The sequence below is a fragment of the Meleagris gallopavo genome, chromosome 4, assembly GCF_905368555.1.
Source record: "Meleagris gallopavo chromosome 4, MGAL_WU_HG_1.1, whole genome shotgun sequence".
Classification (NCBI taxonomy): domain Eukaryota; kingdom Metazoa; phylum Chordata; class Aves; order Galliformes; family Phasianidae; genus Meleagris; species Meleagris gallopavo.
Genome location: NC_139407.1, coordinates 45,820,622 through 45,843,597, shown reverse-complemented (window position 1 = coordinate 45,843,597; position 22,976 = coordinate 45,820,622). Strand labels below are relative to the sequence as shown.

The 22,976-nt window shown below is 37.6% G+C and overlaps 1 protein-coding gene across 2 annotated transcripts in view; it reads right to left on the bottom strand.

Annotated features, from left to right (window-relative positions):
- Positions 1–6,610: 6,610 nt before the first annotated feature.
- The window catches only part of USP46 (ubiquitin specific peptidase 46), a 29,220-nt gene continuing 12,854 nt past the window's right edge, over positions 6,611–22,976 (bottom strand). For both annotated transcript variants that reach the window (XM_085223158.1, XM_085223159.1), the window contains 6 exons: positions 21,547–21,776; positions 18,229–18,305; positions 15,133–15,216; positions 14,639–14,836; positions 13,708–13,786; positions 6,611–12,726 (listed from right to left, as the gene is read on the bottom strand). In XM_085223158.1, coding sequence (XP_085079284.1) covers positions 12,625–12,726; positions 13,708–13,786; positions 14,639–14,836; positions 15,133–15,216; positions 18,229–18,305; positions 21,547–21,776 — 770 coding nt within the window. In that variant the 3' untranslated portion in view covers positions 6,611–12,624. The remainder of the gene's footprint in view (positions 12,727–13,707; positions 13,787–14,638; positions 14,837–15,132; positions 15,217–18,228; positions 18,306–21,546; positions 21,777–22,976) is intronic.

The window sequence follows — 22,976 nt, the reverse complement described above, 5'->3', positions numbered from 1 at the left end:
GCATGCACACCCTGGGTTTCAGAAGAGAAAGTCAGGCACCAATTTATCTGTGGTTCCAGACTCAGGTCTCTCTAGTCCAGGGACTTGCTTTTCTGTAGAGAGATTTTGGCTCTGTAGAGTGAGCTTATTTTTTTTTTTAACATAGAAGACTCTTCTTAAAGCATGAAATAAGTCACGAGAGGGAAGCCAGTCTTACACAGAATCATGAAAATGCTTTGTCTATAGAATGGTCATAAATATATCTCCTGAATACACTAAATTATGTTACAGTTTTTTATGCTAGAGAGACTATAAACTTTAGCCCACTTATTTGTTTGACATGAATTGGCTTGTTTCCAATAAATTCAACAAAACACCATTTCAAGGCCAGGCTTCATGTGTTCCTGGGCAGTCTGATCTAGTGATTGGTAACCCCATCCACAGCAGGGGGGCTGGAACTAGATAATCTTTGAGGTCCCTTCCCATCCAAGTCACTCTATGGTTCTATGATTTTCAAACCCTTTCCATAGCAGATCTGGGGGGATATTTTCCTGAGGCTGAAGGACCCTCCAATTTGCACATGAACATCTTCACTGTTACTTATGACATGTGCTCTGATGTTGGAAACAGGAGACCAAAGGCTATGTGAGTCCTATGACACCAGTAGGACATAAAGAAAATAGAACACCACTGTCCACGAGATAGATTTTAGGAAGCATGCAAAATAATCAGCTTTTTCTTTGTGAGGATTATTTGCTAGTTTCTGTACAAAAAAAACTTGAAAATCTCCTCTTTACTCAAACAGAAAAATGTCTCAAGCTGTCCCGAGTGTCTGTAACCCATCTCAACTATTTCTGCCTAGGGCTGGAGAACCTTGGTAAGCAGGTCCACATTTTTGGTGACAAGCTGGATCCTCAGTTAAACTCTTCAGCTGAAATGCAGAGAAATGTTTTCATAGCTGGTTTTACTTGTCTGATATGTGTGAGGTCCTGAATTACTCTGCAGAGCTCGTGCTCTGGATCCCTGGGAGCTGGATGCCCTCACTCGCCCGTGTAGTTCTCGTGAGGTGCCAATGTCTGCCACTGGAGTTGCATCTTAGTAGCAGGGAAAGAAACTCTAGTTTATTTTTATTAAAAAGGAAGAGTATTTGGGGGTGGTTCACAATGAAAACAATTTGTAGCAGAGCTTTGCTAGTTTTAGATCATTGAAATTTATGGTGAATCCTCGGAGTAGAGTGGAATATAGGAGGAGATGAAATATGTTTAACTTTGTCTGTGTTGGGGCCTATGTTGTGACCTTATGGCTGAGAAAGAACAAGTGTATTTTTCCTGAGAGGAAAAATGTTATACTAATCATGGTTCTTCTCCATTTCTTTCTTCCTGTCCAGCACTGTGAGAAATAATGCATTATCAGGACATATACCAGCCTATGCTGCTGCTCCCAAACTGGCTTATCTATATCTTACCATAACTTTTCCAAGGGATCTTTTTTTTTCTGTAGAGATCCACTTCAGCGTTATTTCTTCATTTAACTTTCTGAAAAAAAGTATGTAATTAAATTATCCAGCTTAGATCTTTTCCTTTTTCTTAAACCTCCGTTGAGTGATCCTTACTGTTATGCAGACTCAATTCTCTTGTCAGGTCTTTATGTGACTTTTATTCCCTCTCCTATATCTAACTTGAAAAATAACATTATATCACAGTATTTTACCCTAGGTAATACTTTTCTCACTGCTGATTTACTATTAATTTCCCACTGCTGATTCTGTATTGCTGTGATGGTAATCTCTGGGTGATCTCCCTGTCCTTACCTCAGCCCTTGAGCCTTTTTCCATTGTGTTTTCTCCCCACCTTACTTTGAGAAAAGGAAAGAGGAGAATGGTGGAATTTAGCTACCCGTTAGGGGGAAACCACTACAACATGGAAAATTAACTGCTTTGAGGTAAGAAGCCTGAAGTGATGAAACCCAGCTTTCCTCAGCTATTATGCAATTTGACTGCCATTGGGTTTATGTCTCCATCAGAAAATATTTCAGAGGGTAAAATTAAATTGAGAAGAAATAACCTCTTTGGTCAGGACACCGCTAAGGTTTAATTGGCTCACAATTATATAAAACTATTTTTTTTAGCTTGATTATGAGCCACTTCTGTCCTTTCCAGCCAAAAGAGAAAGCCCAAAGTTTTTTACTTGTCACAGAAAGTGTGTCTTCCTGCAAATAGAATAGCTTGGTTTCCTCCTGTAGAGTGGAATAAACAGAGAAGGCTGGGAATATTCAAGTAATGAATCTATTGAGACCACAGAAAATAAAGTGTGGGGATAGTAACAGAGTAAATGTTTTCTAAACTAACTTTGCAAAAAGTTTGACCAAAACAAAAAAAAAAAAGTTTTCTTCCTTATAGTTTCATCTCTTCTCTTTTCATTTAATCTTTCTGAATATTTATTTTGGCCAATATATTATTCTTTATTTCATCTGCCTGGGAAATAGAACAGCAGTTTTGCTGCCTGTAGAAAGTAGAGGAGAAAAAGGATTGTAATGAACAATATTTGTAAATAATGTGATAGTATCTGATTATCTGTGACATAAATGGAAAATTATTATTCGTAGCACAATTTTACAAATATCTTTTATGGGGAAAATGAGCTAAGCAGATACATAAGGAACAAGACAGTGCTTGTTGCATACTCAGCCTAATTCCTATCTGCAAAAATAGCAACCATTAGTTGGATAAACTTGGGAAGGAAGTTTCTTTTCCTTGGACACTTTCTTTTTTTTCTCCTTTGGAAGCAAATGGCACTCTTTAATGGGCTGTCTGTGTAGAATTTTCTCCCTTCTCTTTGAAATCTGCAGATACAGCCATTGTGAGAGACAGTGAGTGGAAAGGAACATACAGCACTTCCATTGCTTGGTCTCCTCTGTCTCATCCTGGGCCCAGACTTTGCTCTCTGACTTTGGCTGATGTTATGATGGCACGTTACCTGGAAAAAAAAACAACAGTGATACTGCCTTTTTAGGACAAATAGAGAGTGTATTTGTATCACTGAATTATTTCCTATCATCCTGGGTAGTTGTCTGATCTTCTCGTAAAGATCTCCTCCTGTCAAATAGCAGTCAGGCAGTCTTAGTGTCCTCCACTTCCCACCTGTGAAAGGAGAGCTGCTTATATTAACAGAAGATTTTGTGAGAAGGAAAGTATAAACTGTTAGGACTCAACTGCTGTGTGCATGAGTGACTGAGGCTGCAGCCTCTGCTCCTCCAACCTTAGTCCCATGCATCTCTGAGATGCATAAATAATGATACACTTATTTCTAGATGAGAGATGGAGGAAGAGAGAGGTTGCATCATTTGCCTCATGTAACACGATGAGATCTTGATAGGAAGGTGATTACTTGTATTCAGTCTCTTCTCCCTGAACATGCCCTGCTGAAGGCTGCATATTAGTTCTGTGAATGTGTCCAATAAAATATAAAATACTGAGGGGCTGATGATCTGGTATTGCAGTCCCTCAAAAGTGGGAGGCTGAGTACTCATCCACTCATGGAGAACTGGATAGTGGGAGAAAAGGGCATCTTTCACACTACTCTGAGATGTGCTATTGCAAAAGTGTGGTTAATTAAATGATACTTGAAGCTATGTTGCAACATAGACATGACCAGGCATATCTCCATATATATCTCCATATAGAATTGGCAGCCTGTGCTTCATTGTAAAGGCAAGAATTTTGCTTAACTTTCTATGTGGAGGATGTTGTCCTCAGTGCAGCTTCTGAGGGGCCATCGGATGTTATTCTGGTTTCCCAGCCAGCACTAGGCTCTGTCTCAACTACTCATCTTGTGGGAATTAAACCAGCAGATGTCTAGTGACCTTACCTCAGAATACTTTTGTTGATCAGCAAATGTCAGTAGAAATATCCAGAATAGAGAAAGAGAAATAAACCAAATAAATGTCATCATCCCTGCTTTACCTAACACTCCTTGATGTCATATTAAAGTTAGCAGTTGCCAGAGAGTTGATCCATTCCTTGGAAAGTAAAGCACTGTCACGACAAAACTCCTGAGCAACCTCAGCTGCCCCTGAGCATTCCAGGCAAGCCAAGCTGTTTCAGAGGTAGAGAGGGATCAGTTTATGCTTTAGCCATGTACTACGAGTTCTGCACTTTGGACTGCATCCAGACGTGAATAGGTCAGTAAAGCACCCGCCCACTGGGGAGCTGAGGAAAATGTCCCTTCTATTTAAAGTTATCTAGATGAGGAGTGTCCAGCTTCAGTGCAAGTTGCAGTTGTCTCAAATATGTAGAGATTTTTATACACATCACACAGTGTGTACAATTCCCAGTGAAGTGCAGAGTTAGAAAGATATTAAATTTACTGGTAAACTATTTCAAAGATGAAAAATGCTTCATAAATGACAGTGAGGAATATATAATTAGTGACAAAATAAAGCGTAACATTTTGTTTGTGCACCTGAACCACATTCTCAGAGAGAAGAAATCATCACACTTGCATTTCTCCCGTGCTTACTGTATTCCACACATCACTCTCCCTTATCACTCCTAGAAAGCACAGTTCTGCACACTGAAAGCTTTGGGAGAAAGTTGTAGGAAACTTTATTCTAGCTCCTGTTGTTATGAATCATACTATAGAACTGCAAACCTGTCTAGAGGTTCTTCAGAGCTACACTGATGTGGTTGAAGGAAGAATTTGGTCTCTATTGCATAGTTTGCAACATTGGGTGAAAACTATATCTTCTTTTCCAACATCTTTGTTGTTTTAGGACGACTTGCATATTTTTCCTCATGCGTGTAAAATGAAATCCAGAGGATAATCACAGAATCCTCTAGTTGGAAAGGATCTTCAAGATCATCAGGTCTAACCACCACCTGACCTGACCTACTGAAACCCATCATTGAATCATGCTCCCTCAAATACCTCTGTGGACAGGGTTTCACTCTGGCTTATTCCACATTTCATTTCAGTATTGAACTTTCTATTTTGCACTTGCACTAATTTGGCAAAATCTCTGTTAGTTTCTACTTCTTGAATTCTCTTTGATCATGGTAGAACTGTCCGTTCATGCTGCGTCGATCTGGAAAATCCAGGCTTTTTCTTCTCTGCTGTTTCTGTATTCATGGTGAGATTAAAATGCTCAGTTTGTTACTAATAACTGAACTGTTTATGGCTGGCTAAGCTGATATAAGCAAAGACTGTATTAGCTTTGATTAATGATCATTCTACAGCGCTGAATGCCATCAGTGCTTCTTTCCCATCTGAACTCTGACATTGTGCTCACAGATGTAGGTCATCTGTTGTGGAGAGTAGACTGAGAATGCCTCTTCTCAAATGCATGAAGACATGTGGGAAGGAACAGCAGTGTGTGTGGTGGTGGGAATTAAATTTGTTACAGTTCAGAAAGGTTTAACCTTCAAGGAAATCAACATCTTCTGAAACACAGTATCCCATGCTATGTATCTATTTCTAATTAATCACCATTTTCAATCTAGTGAGTGTATTTAAGCAAAGAATCTTACCACGTTACCCTACCTCACTTGCATTTTCAATTAAGATGAAATTACATTTTTGGCATCTCTCTAATTATCTGGTATACAGGACACAACACAGTCTAATCTAAAAGTAATTACTTTAACTCATGCTGAAAAATAAGGGAGATAGCTGAGCATTATACAACTCCTGGGAAAATGCAAGTGTGACCAGTTCTTCTGGAGCCTACATACAGTGAACACAGTTCTTAGGAATATTTCCTTGCTTTATTTATATGTACACTATATCATGTTTTAAAAGCTGGCATTTGAGATTTGTTTCTATCATCTCTCACATTTCAAATTGGTTTCCCCATCCTTCAGTTAAAAACTTACATTGTAATAACCTAGGAATAAATCTGAAGGTGCTTCAAGGTTTTTATCCGAGAGGAAATTTATGTTGCAGATGTATTTTTCAACTCAGTCCTTTAATAGTCTGATACACCACAAATCTTTTGGTGTGTAGGCTACAAATTTAACAGATAATCTGACAGCAAAGTTTGATTTTGCTTCTCTGAAACATTCTGGAGGAATAACAAAAATCCATTTAGGCAAAGGCAAGAATGTCTGGCCCCCTAATTTTCTCACTTCTGAGAAAGTACATTGTGTTTGTTAATGAATAACTCCAGAAAAATGAACCTACAGGAATCTTTCAATTCTCTGACCCCTTAGCAAAACTCTCTCCCACTCCAATAGCAACAGTAAGATTTCAAGCTAAAGGGCTTGGGGTTTTAGTTCTCTGTCGCAGAATGTAGTCACATTCTAGCTGCTCTGTTGAGATTTTAGCTGTTCTCAGTAACTTTGGCAAGGTAACTTTAGCCTGGTACAGCTAGGTCATGCAGTTATGTGTATATTCCACCAAGATAACTTGCACAAAATGCGTTCCCTTAAGGCACTGGAGAGACGGTCTGCCCTGAAGGTAAAATATTCCTTGAAGCCACTCAAAATGCCGTGACTGCAGTGAAACAAAAATCAAGATTCAGCAGGTTTCCCAACTGTAAGCACAAAGGCATCTTGCACTCAAAAGCATTTTTGTAGCCATTAACATCAATGTTCAGAGCCTTAGTCTGGCTCCAGATGAATTCAAAGCAAGCTGAATGGAAGCAACATCAGCTAGGGAGTTTATTTTATGTAAAATATAAACATGTTAACAGGAGAAAATACTGATTTGTTATGTTACAACCTTAATATCCAACATGAGATTTATCTTACAGTTCTGCAGGTAGTGCATGGTTTAATTACATGTACATGATTAAAAAGAGTAGATACTCTGATACACACACGCTGTGTATTGTCTGCTTTACAAGAAATTCAGTATTTTTGTGTGTCCCCAGTTGTATGCCTAATAGTTTTACTACCTCTTACTCTGTTTAAAAAACTAGCACAAAATTTGTAAGTAGTTTTACTACCATTGCACCTTTAGGACCAGTTAGATAGGGACTACATATTTACAGATATACACATCCAAAACCTCAGACAAACCAACTCTTTCCATACTTCTGCCTCTGCTTTCTTCTTCCCTTCCTACACCCATATTCATGCAGTGATGCTGACTTTTCTCCTAAAGAGACATGGGTAAGTAGCAGAGTTCCTGTTAGTGCTCTTTAATGAAAGCCACTGAAGCTGGAAAATCATCTCTAGAAAAAGACCTGAATGTGTAATACAGCTGCCCTGGAGTTGCTTTTACAGTTAGAATGAGAGCTGTGAGAAGATGAGAAAATAACATCTTATTTGAACAGAATCCATCATGGGATGCTAGAATATGAATGCAGTGGCAAATAGAAAGCTGATGTTTGAGCATAGCCTCTTTAAGGAATGTATACGTACTAAGGATTTGGAGGATGGGGGAGAGTGAATGCAAATATTTCTGAGTTATTTACTGTGGCAGGCAAGGTATTTTTTGAACTGCAAGGCATCTTCCCAAAGGGTTTGCTTCTGCCTTTTTGGAACCTCTGGGTGAAGGAGTAGGGTTATCTAGAATGTGAAGCATCAACTTTATCTGGGTAAGCTGGGGGTTAAGGTGCTAGATGCCAGTCCAGAACTACAGCCCTACTACACTAACTGAAAAATTTCTTACTATTCAATAATCTTACATATAGTGAAGTTGCCACCTGTAACAGGCTTCATCATATGCATTAGGCTGCCAAACTCACTGTTGTGAATGGCACAGAAAAGCTAATTTATTATATATTGTGCAATACTCCCAGCCCAGATAACACAACGAAGTTAGATTTATTAAAGAATTATAGCAACTCTGAGACCGTGAAATAAAGGGAATTATGTGCAGTCTTATATTAAATCCTTCAGGCAAAGCCAGCAAACAAACCTCCTAGGGGGTAAAGGATCATTAGTGTGTAAAAAGGTGCTGGTTTAGCGCAGCTGGTCCCATCAGGTGGGCACATACCTCCTGGTAGGTGTTATTTGACCTTGTAAGCAAAAGGGCTGTGCTAATCTAAATTGTTCTTGTGGCTGGGTTCAAGTAATCTCTTTGAAGTAATGCATGTTAGCTGGAAAGAAATTAAAAGCATGTCTATTGAGGCTTGCCAAGGGACATTTAAATATTGAGTGCCACGTTAAACTGAGAAAAAACACTGCAGCAACAGAAAAAGTCCGGGGCTTTTCACTGATCAAACAGAATACTATGTCTAAAAACCTAACAGTTACCTTGCCCCCAAAATTATGAAGTCACTTTCTGATACGGTTACCACCAGCACTGCTCCATAAGGAATGTCCAGTGTCCCTGATAGATGGAGTGTTATTTTTTTCTAACACCAGCACATACTCTGCTTCTCATCTTCCCTTTATACGAACCCAAGTGGGGAGAGGAAATATTTGAAATTGGCCATTCAATTATGGCCTTTGCTTGTACACACACAAAGGCCATAAATAAATGCAGCTCTTCAGATTGCTCATATTTGAGATTGCACAGAGAGCAAATAAAATGGCAAAGAGCAATACGTGCATTATCGGTTGAATACTGGCTTAACTGTCTGTCTAGTAAAAAAGATTTTTTCCTGGAAGAAGTGGAGCTTCTCAAAATTATTGATAGCTGTAACAGATGAAAGGATTGCAGTCATTCCCAGATGGGCTAGCAGATAAGAGTGCAAACAAGACTGTGAAACATGCGGTGTTATTGTATTCATCAGGTATGTATTGCTATACAAGGTCAGAGGACAGGCATGCAGTAAATACTGCATTCTTGTTACTTATGAACAAATATATAATGAACAAATCTGGGCTTCCCAAATTTCCACCCAACTGGAACTCCAAACATAGATATGGAAATTGGGTTGTAACTATATATGCTGGAACATAAGCAAAGGGTTCCAAAGCAAAAGAAGACAAAACAAAAAGCCAACAGCAAAATGATAAGCCGATTGGAATTTCACAAGATTGACACTGATGCTTAAAGTGCTTGGGTTGTTTACATGTAAAAACTCAAAGTACATAAAAATTAAAATAGAGAACTAATAATATTAACTGTTTAAATTATACAGATACATTAACAGAGTAACAAAAAAGAAATAAATTAAAACAGAATTTGATAAAAAGTACTAACATGGAATGACGCTAAAACTAGAACTTCTCAATATTTCCGGTACTGCCTTATTTTCTTCACCCCAACTGCTAAAGGAATAAGATCTTTAAGATGCTATTTGTTTCTCTGTGGTTACTGTCTATTATTAATATAGAATTAATGGGAGTGATTTCAGGACTGCAACAAGGTGTTCTGCTTTACTGATATGTTTTTTCATCACTCTTTCTGCCTTCCTCTGCTGTGTCCCAGAAATAGAAATTACATAAAACCCTGACAGCTTGCTCTGTGGAAAAGTTGAGGTCTGAGCTCATCCTCCAAGATAAGTGATAAATCCGTACTGCAGTGCTTCCTTGGGTTTGGTGGAAAAAAATGGCATAGGACGGAACTGTTCTTTTCTTCTAAGTAAGAATGTGACAAGTTTTTAAAGTTTAATAAATAGGCAATACTTCTCAGCAACAGCGTGTGAAAGAGGTAGAGAACTTCAGATGCCACTAGACCTAATACACTCAAAACCAAATACTATGAAAGCAGCAATTTTAGGGAAGCACATGTACTATCTTTTTATTTTCTGTCTGCTGGCTGAAAAGCTGTGATTGTCCTAGACATTTTACAGTTCTTCCATAAGGGACTGGACATCTGTGTATAAGCGTGAGAGAAAGGATTGCTTTTTATTTAATCAAATAAAACACAGTAGATGATACTATTGTTCCTGCAAAGATCCTAATCCTGCAAATCTCACGCAAATGTTTTTAATTTGGCATAGACCAGAACTTCTCCCACCAGAAGCAAGACTGCTCACGCAGCTGTGATGGACAGCTTTTGCCAGCCTGAAGTTGAGACATTCAGCATGCTGTAGGTTGGATATGATTTTATAGAATAATAACTGCAACTTTTTGGAATCAAAAGAAAATACCCTTTAATTTAGCTGTTACTAGCATAAAGCGAACATTCCATGATATTTCAGAGTTCATGTCAGAACACCGCTGGGGGACTGGTGTCATATCAGTTCCATGATCTTTCATGAGATGAACCGTTCCAATAGTTTGCCTTACATCTTGTGCATTTCTTGTTAGTGATAGTAGAAGATTTGGGAGCTTCATTTTTGAGCATGATTTCCATACTTGGTAAGAAGCTCATTCTACAAATTTTGTTCTCAATAACACATAGCAATTATCTGTATGTTTTACAACCTAGAGCTGTTTTGCAGCTGGAGAAAAGCAAAGAGCATCCTATAATTTATCATTTAAATATTACTTCATTTTCGTAGAATTGACAAGGTTGGAAAAGACCTCTGAGATCATCCAGTCCAACCAATAATTAAAAATACTTTGTCAGATAAGTTAATTCAAATATATTTTTTAATATATCCTACAATTGAACCAATGTTAATGTTATTTTTATGCATAACTTCTTTACGTATAAACACGAGCTGCATTAAGGATTCTTTTCTTTCTTGTTTGGAAGCTGAAGAATGCCCTATGAATGTTCATCAGTAAACTGTGAAGTACAGAGCCTTGGACAAATGCTGATGAATGCTGAACTGGAAACTGCCTTCATTCACGAGCAGGAAATGCTCCTGTTTTAAAAGGCAATTAATTATTATATTTTTAATGTGGACATTAGGAATGCACATAAATAAATCCATTAAATAAGGATTTACAGGTTTAGCTTTTCACTGGAAAAGGCGTCCTGGGCTTCAGTGAGTGCTGAAGTCTCCTGCAGGATGTCTGTCTTTTGTGTTACAGACAGAACATTTCATTTCATCATTGATACAAGAACAAGAATGGCATCCCAATTATGCTTATCTGTAGCCTGCGTAACAACCTTCATTCATGAGTGATCTCTGCAGAGCTCTGCTATACATGAACCCAAGGACCCTAAGGTTACACTCTACATTTTTTTTTTTTTTTTATACTGATATAATGACATGATAAACCACTAAAAAAAGTCATATGAAAAGGTCACTTCTGTTTCTCCTTCAGTGTAAAGTGCTACATTTCATTGGTTTACAAAATGGCCATAGATAAATTCATCTGTTCAATCAGTGTTGGTGTAGCATTTCATTTTCCCCAGTATTCAACAACAACAACAAAAATTCACATTCACAGTACATTACAGTAAAAAAGTATTTTTCTCTTTCCTATGGAAAACTAAAATAGAAGATTTAGCTGTGCTTCAGACGCACTTTTCTGAAACAATGTCTGCCACAAAATGACAAGCAGGCTTCTAAAGGAAAAGTACCGAAAGCAACATTGTCTAATAAATACTGAACAAGAGTCAATAAAACGTAACAAGTAGAAATACATTTCATGAGATGAGATGAGATAGAGTCTTTGCAAATGCTAGAACCAGTTCTCTGTCGCCCTGAAGACAACAGGAGGTTTTTTGCTGTTGATCTAATTTGGATAGGTATTTGGGTACTAAGGTTCAAGCACTGTACATCTGTGTCAAACCAAGCAAGAGAGATACCCAGTGCTACCTCTGCCTCACTTTCCATCCCTTCTCATACCCTACTGACACATTCTTCTACGTTCTTTCTTTGCTGTATTCCAGTCTGTGTGTTTGATGGTTTTATTAGCCAGTGTGTTACTATTGCCAGCCAAATTCACCCAGTAAAATCAGAAACAGTAGAACTAAGCCTGATCAAAATGCTGTCAAATATTCAAAAACAATTGTAGGATGGAGCCTGTTTTATGTAGTGTACCGACAGCACACCTGGAGCTGGATTGTGGAATTTCAGTCCTCATGGATACATTGCACATGAGCAGTATTGTTATCTTTGCAAAATCAATGAATTCAAGAATGTGTTATATTGTTTTAACAGAACGATAAGCTCAATCTCTATAAAAGTAATTTACCTCTGTGTTATATGCGTCATCTTGCTGATTGTATTCCAGTGCTCTGTAAGTTCTGAAACCTCATCTACCAGCACATTGACTTGGCATATAATATTGCTTAATTCCACTGAAATTTATATCCTTCTACATGAATTTTAGGCCTAACATTATACACTGAAAGTTTTTAACAACCTCCAAAGCTTAAATGATTTTGGAAAATAAACTTTCTTTGCAGTTGAGAGTAACATGTAAAAAATAAAAATAAAAATAAATACTCTATGACAATTGCAGTCATTGTGAAGCAGATTTCCCCCCCCCCTACATTTAAATTGGTTAAGTAAGTCAATACAGTCCAAAATCATTTAGAAAGCTTATAACGACTTTGGCCTAAATACAGTGAGCTGTTCCATATAAAATACTGCTCTAGCCAAATTTAGTTTAACAGTTGACATCCAATTCTTTCAATATGTAAATGTTATTCCGTATAAATTCCACTAGAATCTGACTGCAGTTAACTTCTCAATCAGACTTAAAAACAACAAACTACCCTCCCCTCCTGAAAGAAAGTTCTGTATGTCAAAAATGAACAGTTAGGGTCAATACCACATAGGCCATTTAATGAGAGACAGAATATATCATTTTTCAGCCATACAAGATGAGGTCTTTGTAAAAGTCAGTTCAGTGGGCCATCACCTTCTTTGCCTGCAGAGTTGTTGTGTGCAGTTCAGTTTCCCAAATCACTCTCTTGACTGGTAGAATAAAATATAACCAGACTCCGAATTTTTTGATATATCAGAGGTCAGTCCATAAAATTCTTCAATAGCTTGAGCATCTATTTTCTGTAAAATAAATAGAATCATTTAACGTACTCCTAAGTAAAAGAAATGCCAAGCATAGATTAAAAAGCTATAGAAAAACAGAGGACAAAATCATTTACATGTTTCAGAGCGGCAGATAGCAAATTCCCTTTGCAGTTCAAGCAGTGAAATGTTAATTAATGTTCAGGTGCTAAACCCTACTGATCGCTGTCATTGAAATCAATAGGAATGTTTGCCTCAGAAAGCCTAAAGGAATTAGGCTTTTTCAAATAACACAGTCTGTTTGGAATGCAGTAGTAAACAAAAAGCACAAATGTGACCTCATCTTCCTGAAAAGCGAAAGAAACCCTCTTCAGTACATGCTTCATTCGCAATGGTCCTGAAGTCCTACTTTACTCCAATGAATTTAAACCTAGGGAATTAGACTCAAGATCCTGTTATGCCAGGTGCCACAGTGACATAAAGGGTTTGCTTGGGAATGAATTGCACTATGTTTAGACAATCTGTAATAGCTGTGGAACACATGCCTCACTAATTTTTGTCCAGACAATCCCAGACTGACCACAAAATTCAGATGCTCTTATAACCTCCTAGTTGTTCAAGAAGTAAAACTCCAAACAACTCCCAGTCCAATTTTGCCAAATAATATTGTGAAAGATTGCAAAATAGTTCCTGTATGTTTTTAGTTTTAATGAATTAACTTGATCTTATTACATATAAAAAACATTCCAAATTAAACACTCAGAATCTGATATTAAAAATGTTTGATGTTGCTTTACAATAAAACAACTGTCCTTTACACTGACAGGGTAAGAACTATGCCATTAATCATTCTGTTTGCAATCTAACTTTCTAACAGAGCCAAGTAAAATGTCACATTACAACCAAGCTGTGGCTTTGCAGACTAGTAATCTATACCCAGATCTGGATCAGAATTTTAATTCCAAACAAAGAAGAGGACATTAACTCAAATGTTGTGTTCATGGCCTTCAGCATACTGACCTCTACAATGTCATCATCAAACAAGAGCCAAAATCCATGACTTTTCACAATAGTGATATAATGCCCACGATTCGGTCCACTGAAAAGGAAAATGAAGAAAAATCTCAAAACCCAATATAACACTAGAAAGTACTATTAGGTCCAGTTTGATAATTGGTGGTCTATATAAAAGCAAGTGAAATTATAGTTAGATGTTAAGAAGAATACTAATAAACCCATCTCTGGCAGTACAATATATATGTTCTATTTTTTTCTCCCTCGTTGCAATGACCTAGTCAACTAAATTTGTAGTGTTCTTTTGATTTGTGCTATGACCATCTGCAAATTGATCTACACAGTACTTAACAATTTCCTCATAGCTGGCAATCAACTATGGCAAATACTTTTAAAACAACATGAAGTAATTTTAAGGAGAAATGTTTTGAAAATATGAGCCATGAATAGTAGCTTACTTATGGTTTGTGAGATTAAGAGAGAACAAGACATTTCTCCAGCCCCAAAGGTTTGTCTATTTGTTTCATGTCTAACAATGCTTCACTTCTGAGAAGCTTTAATAAAGCTATCTTTTTCATTGTTCCTGACAGGAACTGGCTGATCTGCTGCAGAGTCTACATGCTAACAGCCCATGGCCCTCACAGGGTCATGGCTCCAAGCTCTCCAAGTGATGAGGAAAGAGACAGCTTTCTTCTTCCTTTCACATGATTTCAATCTGTTGACTTCTGGGAGCCTGAAGCACTATTTTTCAAAGAGATACAGATTACTATGAGGAAGGGTGGCTAAGAGCTTCTGGCCAAGATATACACAAGCTGAGGCAGCAGTACAGCTTATGTTCCCTCTTCCAATCTCCCTCCATTTTGTCAGGCATGCCTCACCCTTGACAAATGCCTGGAACCTGTAATAGTTTGAGATGATCGATGTGAGGGAGTCTTACCTTCCACAGTGAACGACAACAGCTACTAAGTCATACATCCGGTCTAAGTTGACAGCGTCACCAGATGTGTTGAAGAGACGTAATTCCAGGGGAAATACAACACGATAAGACAGCTTAGTATACCTGTGCAATTGCTCCATGTACTTGAATCTCTTGAGGTGTAAGGCAAGAATCATTGGCAACTTTTTTACTCGCATCCTGTGACACCATAAGAATGCACATGGTAAAGATCTGTCCAGTTCAAAGCCACTCTTTCCTTAATGATTAAATGTTTGCATTAGAAAAGGACCTTGTAAGTAACAGTAGTATACTAGCAGTAACTAGCAGTATCTTCTACACTAACTAGTATAATAGCTTTGAATCTGTCTGCAAGTTCTCTGGCCCACACAGACCGTGTATGTGGGATGTAAGTTCTACAGACACAATAAATGTTAAAGAGAAGGCTTGTCAAAGTCCAGGAGTAACATATTGAAACCACCCTGCTCTTTGCTTACCTTTTCTGTGCCTCTTGTTTACTGCAGCAGGTTTCACAGTAGTATTTCTGCTCACTACATAATGTTTCTGTGTTACTGAAGTCTCTGTAAGTAAATACAATTATCAGTTCTTCAAAGTTCTTAATGCTTTTGACCCAGTGCCACGCTTGGACTGTGGAACTGGAATCCTAAAAAGACACACAAGATGAAATCTTGTTTCCACTGAAATCCAGTTTTCTAAAACACCTGAAGAAACTGTACTGGGATTTGCAAAGGGACTTACAGTATCTGGCTGTAGTGACAGCTTTGTATTAGGTGCTGAGACCCTCTGTGCAACACAGGGAATCACAGAATCACAGAATGGCCCGGGTCGGAAGGGACCTCAAGGATCATGAATCTTCAACCCCCTGCCACAGGCAGGGCCACCAACCTCCCCATTTAATACTTGACCAGGTTGCCCAGGGCCCCATCTAACCTGGCCTTCGCAGGGGAGGGAAAGGGTCAGTTATCAATAAATGGGACCTATATCCTCATCTCTTACATGTCAAGGGGCTGCCTAGATTTCAGTATAGATGCTTAACCCATCCAGTGCCTTTCAAAATTATTTATAGAATGGAACATCTTCAAGCACACTTCTTTCATCCCCAGGTAATTCACATTTTATAGTGTTCTCCTGTAAGCTAAACTTGAATCTTCTTAGGCAGAAAAGTCTGTAGTATAGTGGTTTTTGTAAATATCACTAAAGTAAATATGCTTAGAAACTTTCTAGACTGAGCTTTTGAAGAGAGGCAGAGTTGGCTTGATTGTGCTGTGCAGTTAGCAGAAAAGATTTGTCAGAAATCACAGTGTTGATAAATTCTGGAACACAACTTTAGGTATCTAAAAATCTTGACAGGGAAAAAAAGACAGTAATTTGTTTTGTCACCTCTAGTGTTACATTGCAACTAGGCAGGTGTTTTGAGAACCTTAAATGCAGACATAAGCACCTATCTTCCACTTTAGACACAGTGGGTTTTTTGTGACTCTGTGCTTTAAATAGATGTATTCTATCATTCAAATACTCTGGGTTGGAAGGAACCTTGGGCATAGACATCTCTTGCTAAATCAGGTTGCCCAAAGCCCCATCCAACCCAGCCTTGAGCACTTCCAGGGACAGGGCATCCATGACACACAGCTATTTCTCCGGGCAAACTGCATTACTGCATCACCATCCTCAAAGAGAATACTTTTTTTTGCAATATCTAATCTAAAACAAACTACCTTCTTACCTATCCTCTACCTTCTGCCTAAAAGGCTGTTACCCTGTTCTACTAAATCAGGTGAGGCACAGTCACAGAACCTAGAGGCACTACTTGTTTACTGACTCAGCACATTCATTTCTTTGTCTTTACCAAGAACAAAACAAGTAGCCTACATACAAGTAATAACTGTTTCCCTGGGGGAAGAGATGTATGGAGGAAAGTTAGATGGTTTTGTTGCCCTTCAAAAGTGCAATTTCTGTACTTGTTTCATCAATCAAGAACGCTCAGCATGGCACTTCTAAAACATATTTCAGACTTAAAAACAACTACAGGCTTGAGAAACCTTTCTCTACAACAGCAGAATGACTTGCAAGACATTTCTAACTCCCTCCTGTTCCATTAATGGGCCAATCTGCATTCGTTTAAATGGTATTTTATCAGGAAAAAGGAATTTACTCTCTCTCTCTCAAGACATGCTAATTCATCACTGACCCTCAATACTCCCACATTTCTAGAAACTCTGCGGGTTCTATACAACAGTGCAGAAGATGCTTTCTACTGTTTATATGAGTAAATAGTACAAATTTTCTATTTTAACAGATGACAGAATTCTTAGTGGAACAAAACAGAACAAAAAGCACAGGCAGATTAGTTAGAAATTGGGATCAAATGGACTGATAAGCTTTGCAGCTCCTGGTGGAAATAAAAATAATGGAGATGTACTATATTATTGCTAAACTTTTGCTGCTTCAGGCTCAGCTGTCCGCTTTGTGGAGTTATGGCTATGCCAGAGGCTTATATTCTTTGGATTTCTGAAAATGTCCTGTCTCTGAAAATCTAAAAAGCTACAAAAATAACTGAGAAGAACATTCATCTATATGGGAAAGAAATTCATTTTACTGAAATGTTGTATTGCACAGATTTTCTTTTATGTACCTTTTCAGTGCAGTAGTAATTTAAGCTGTAAAGAAGAGCAACTCTGCAGTAGTCATTTCTCAGGACAGTTGTGTCCACAGAGAAATCACTGCCATCTGACTCAGGGAGTGGTCTGTACCTTGTGTGCTTCCTCTTTCTGCAACTCCATAGTTGATGTGAGATATCAGGCAATATTTCCTAGGCATTCCAGAACAACTATTAATTAGTTTCAGCAGTTGTTCAACATTGCCAGCAATTTTGGAGCTTGAATGAGTAATTTGGCCAATTGATAACCATTACTTTAGAGCAGTAATATTCTGTCTCAAACCTAGGTACCTGTCTATTGCACCAGTACCAAAACTCCATATATTTTATATCTCTCAGAGTAACCATTCATGCAAATCTGAAAATCATGTAGATCTCTGAAGGATTTGTTTAATAATTAGGCATGAAGTAAGAGCAGAACTGACTTAAAAACTTCTCATTATAATTTTAGGATAAGATGTGCAATGAGAAACTTACATGGTACAACAGAAGACTTCTGAAATCTTTTGCCCTCTAAGGACTCTAGTGCTCTACAAAGCACACACTTGACTTTTAATATGCACATAAATCCTAATCAACAAAGCACTTGACTAAGAGCATAAAGATAAGCACACACAAATCTCTTTGAAACCAATTATTATTCTAAGCAATTCTTCAAGATGACAGTGCAACCAATTTTTCCCCAAGAGAGAATTTTTTTTTTTCTCTTTCAAACACGTACATTGAAAACAAGAGAAAACCAAAATCCATTAGTGTGTATTTTGTCACTAGAGGAAGAACCCAGTTTATAGTAATTTTCTGCTTAGGAAAAGCTCAAAACACAATCCTATTCCATTTCTCTTTTCTGCATCTAGTAGATTAGGAAAATATAACAAAGTCAGATAGAAACATTCATCAAAGGGATGCATTCGTTTACCTTAGACAGTGTGTAATTGATGTGTTCTGCTCCACATCAACAGAAAGGTCAAGAAAATCTTCATCTTTACTACTAACCTGTAGCAAAAAATATACACGTAAAGCAGATTTAGTAAAACATCATGCATCAAAACGCTGTATGTATCTATGCGCAAATGCTATAAGATGGAACAATTTCTCAAAACAAATTACACAAAGTATTTATTTCAACTATTTATCTTTCTTTCTTTATTTATTTATTTTTTCCTAGATCAGCATGACCATATTCATTCTGCCAAGCAAGCAACCAGACCAACCCAGTTTCCAACTTCTGTCTATTCCAATTATCCAAACCCACTGACCGCAGACTGGTGACTGCACTTTACTATCCACTAAACAGGGAGGAGCATCATCCTGTACATTAGTTCTGGTTGGTGGAGTACATATGTTCTATTGTTACAAAATACAGCCCAGCTCATTATACTAGAATTTTATCTGTGTATAAATTGTGTAATCTCAGTTTACACTCTACATGATTATTTCCACTATTAAGAATACAGTGAAAATACTTTCCATGTAGGCATTCATTCATAAATGTCATATTCAAATGCTTTATATTTTTTCTCCAGTGAAAATTTAAAAGCCTGGCTTTGTGTCTCTTGTTGGCACACCTGCATTTCCCCATGGAATATTATTGCTGATCAATAATTTTAACAAGACTGAATGAGAGGTTAGAGGAAAAAAAGGCAAAGTAGCAATATTTTGTAAAATCGCTGTGATTTCATCAATGTGTTTTTTAGGTGGAAAAAGATGAGAAAAAGTCTGATAAAAATATTTTTTCTAAAAAATAATCTTTAAAACATTTATAGATTCATAGATCCTGGCTTTTGCTTGAAAATGATTGTTCACCCAGAATGTTTAATGTTGAAAGAGATTGAATTATATATATATATATATGTAATATAAAACCATCATGGTTATTTTTCAGATAAGATTAACTAAGACTGTAGCAGAATTACTGCAGAATTTAGTCATATTTGTAACAACAAATTCTGTTTATAAAATGTTGCACGAACACTCCATATCTTGCTTTCTGTGAATGCATTTCTTTAGAATAACTTAATCTTACAGGATTGCAAAGTTCAAATCCAGAACTTCAGCAAGGGGTTCCATCTGCTGTTCTGACCCCAGACACTCATGCTCAAATTTCTGCAGGTCTGTAGGTGTGGAAATTACATACTGCTGTGAGCTCATCTTCAGATTATGTCATCCTATGAACATTGTGAATGCAGTCCAAATCAACCTTGAACTCAGAGGAACACCTTTAGCAGGATGAATTTTGATATTATCAAGTATGTACAGAGGCATAAAGTACAGTTAAATAAAATGAATGGCAGTTCTTCAAGCAAAAATCCTCTCTGAGATATGATTCTATCCTAAGAACACAGGAAACCACAAAACTGGCAGCAATCAACTGCAGTGTAAACACATATATAGAATTCAAAAATAGAGCAACAAAATCTCAGAGAACATTGTGTCTCTGCTGCTGGAAGTAGAGTTCTGTCAGGCACACAGCATAACAAGAGGGAGGTTAAATACTTGGAAAAGTCTTTGGCAAATAGATAATTTTATCTGAATATCACTAAGAAGTTAGGAATCCTGATATTGATTTCAGAACATAATATACTATGCAAACAGGGAGACGAGTCCATTCAAGCTAGAATAATACAACTAGAGGTCACTGGAAACACGGATTCTCTTTTTGAGAATAACTACTAGAATCTGCATGATTCCTCATGCACAATACACTCATATTTTAGCAAAGGGTTACCTTTTAATCCTTTTTATTTTCCAAAGATTTCAAGGTACAGTAATAAAAGAAAAACATAAGCAGCTGTAGAATTATACTGTGTAGAACACCATATTTCTGTATTCACAGGAAGCTGCAGACAAGCCTTCCTACAGCAGCAGCACATAGTGCTGTTTTTTTTTTTTCCATGCAGCTTGATCACTTTGAATTACATACTGGGTGTTGTGCGGTTTTGCTCTTACATGGGGACACATCCTGACTTCATTACAATTTGACTGAGCAAACATAGGATGTTAGGCTTCTTTAAACAGGCCACAAATGTTTAAAGAAGTTGTCTGTCAAAAAGAATCCTTCCACTTTTTTATCTTGCTATTACTATGTGAGCTGTCGTAATTGAAATGTATTAAAGAATTAATTTTTAATGTCTACCTCTCACGTTTTCTCTTTATCAGTCTTGTCCCAGATTCAGTCCACCCCATTTCTCAAGTTGATTGTCACTTTATCACTCTTCCCTGTCCCTGAATACAAGCTCCTGAGAAGTCTTTTTCTTGGAGTAGTGTTATCATTAAAGAATATCAGAATACGTTCTTCTAGACTTTTATATCACCTAAATTTGGCTGCCTAGAGTTAGGCATTAAACTTCAGCCTGCGGCTGAAAGATGATTTCTCTGGGCACTTCCTTCCACCTTCATGCGGGTAATCTAAAGCTGTGTTTTCTACAGACAAGTTCCGTAGTAGCAATATTGGTTTGAGTTGGAAACATCATTCTTAGGAGAGATCAGTTTGTTGGCTCAATTCACAACACTGCTGCACAAAAAATTGCAACAACTCAGTGCAAGGACAGTGCAAGAATGAGAACAAGCTGTACTGTGTAGATGGAATACCTGATACTGCTCAGACTTTCATCTCACAGAACAGCCTGGAGACAGATGGAGAGAGATTCCTGAAGAAGGTCCTTTGCAAACTCTATCAGCTATAGAAAGTGCTGAGAAAACTAGTTCATCCTTGACACCTCCATTTCACAAAGCAAAAGTTAGGTAAGATTTGTGAACTATGTTGTGTTTTACTGAGACTTCAAATAAAAAGACTTCCACCATTCTTTCAAGAATATTTCAGAAGACAAAAGAACACATATGTTTTGTTAATAACAAATCCTTTGTCAGTCACATTCTTCGATATAAATTAATGCAAATCCATCTTAACTTTCCACTGGTTCTTGGAATACCAATGCAAATACCTTCTCCCGAAGTTACAGTAATAGAGAAGGATACTGATTAACTAGCAAGGGTTCTAATTGTAGAGGTACATGTTATGACAGCCAGACTCGGCAAAGGCTAGCCAAGAAACACCTAGAAAAATAAATTTTTAGAAAAGAATATACTCACTTCAAGAAGTAAAGGCTACAGGAATATCCACAATTCTCAGATGTCTGAAAAGATTCATATGTTTATATATATAAAATGTATCTATCTATTAAAGGGCAACAACCAAAAAAAAAAAAAAAAAAAAAAGATCTATCCCAATGCTTACGGTTTCACAGTTCAAACATCTAGTTTCGTTAGTCAGTGTTCCCTGAAAAATCTCATGCACCCAGGTGAGTTCTTGCTTATTGTTCTCTTCAGCTTCGTTCATGTTGCCATTTTTCAATTTCCCATTTTGCTTTTCCTGTTTCTTCTCCTCCTGTAAAATGTCGGCGATTGTATTCAGCAAGTAATTTAAAAACTCATGTGCATCCTGCTGCATGTAGTTGTCAAAGAGATCTGTGAAGAAGAGAGGCAAGATTTCTAAAGCTGAGTATGTCTTTTAATTTAAGAAATCAAACTTAAGTCATTGTTTTCCAATGACATGTGTTGGTCCTTGCTCAGCCAACGACTTAAAATCATGCCAAAGAAAAATACATTGGCTTCAGAGAAGCTACTTTGAGGGAAGACTTCGACTCGCACAACTTCAGCGTGTCTAAAAGAACAGGATTGTATTTGGAGTTAGCCGTGTAGGCTTCTAGTACAGTCAGTGGAGAAAGCAAGAGGGTGGTCCTCAGTGCAGCCAACTATCTGTACCCACTGTACAAGAAAACTGGTGACTACAGAAGGAACTTACATTAATTGCTTACACCCATTGCTTAACATTAGACTGATTCCCACCCATACATTCCACATCACTGAGTTTGGACAGTACAATCCTTGGCTGGGGAAAACGAAGATGCTGGATGCAAACATATAATAATAATAATAATAATAGCAACATCATCTAACAAAGCTTATTTTTCATACACAAGTCTGATGAGTACAGACTTCTCTTTCATATAAAACGCTTTCTGGAGCAGAGACTACCTCAGTTGTGATGAAAAACAGGCTTCTTCCCTAGTGAAGGCTTAACTTGCCCTAAATGTTAAAGAAAAATAATTTGCGTGCCCAAGAAATGTGTGGTTTTATCCCTCTGCTCCTGGAAAAAGCCCACATGGATTTCCTCAAAAATATTGTACAGTCCATAGCTTTGCAGCAGCTAGCCTGAACATAGAAGTACATTAATATATCCCGAATCTGGCCCTAATTTGAAAAAGTTGAAAACATAAGACCTGGTCCCAGAAGGCGATCCCAGTAGCATAGGGGTATTTTTCACTAAGATGACTCGGAGCTGACTTTGTCACTGTTTACAGTGTCTGCTTTGCAATGGACAATTTGTCCATTTACATGCTGTCACCAGGAGGGAATTTCTCCCAGGTGTTAACTCACAATTCTTTCTTCTCTTCATTCAAAGCTCCCTTGTTTCCAAGTACAACACCCACACTGATATGAATCCAGGCTGAAAAGGAACTGTGTGGCAGGCTTCCTTATTTCAAGACATTCCTCCCATCCCTTGGGAAGAAACACTGAAAGATCAGGCATATGCTGTTGCCAATGTGGTGCTCAAAAAGGACCTGATGCTTCTCAAAGTCAGACTGCACCTACTGCTCCTAAGAA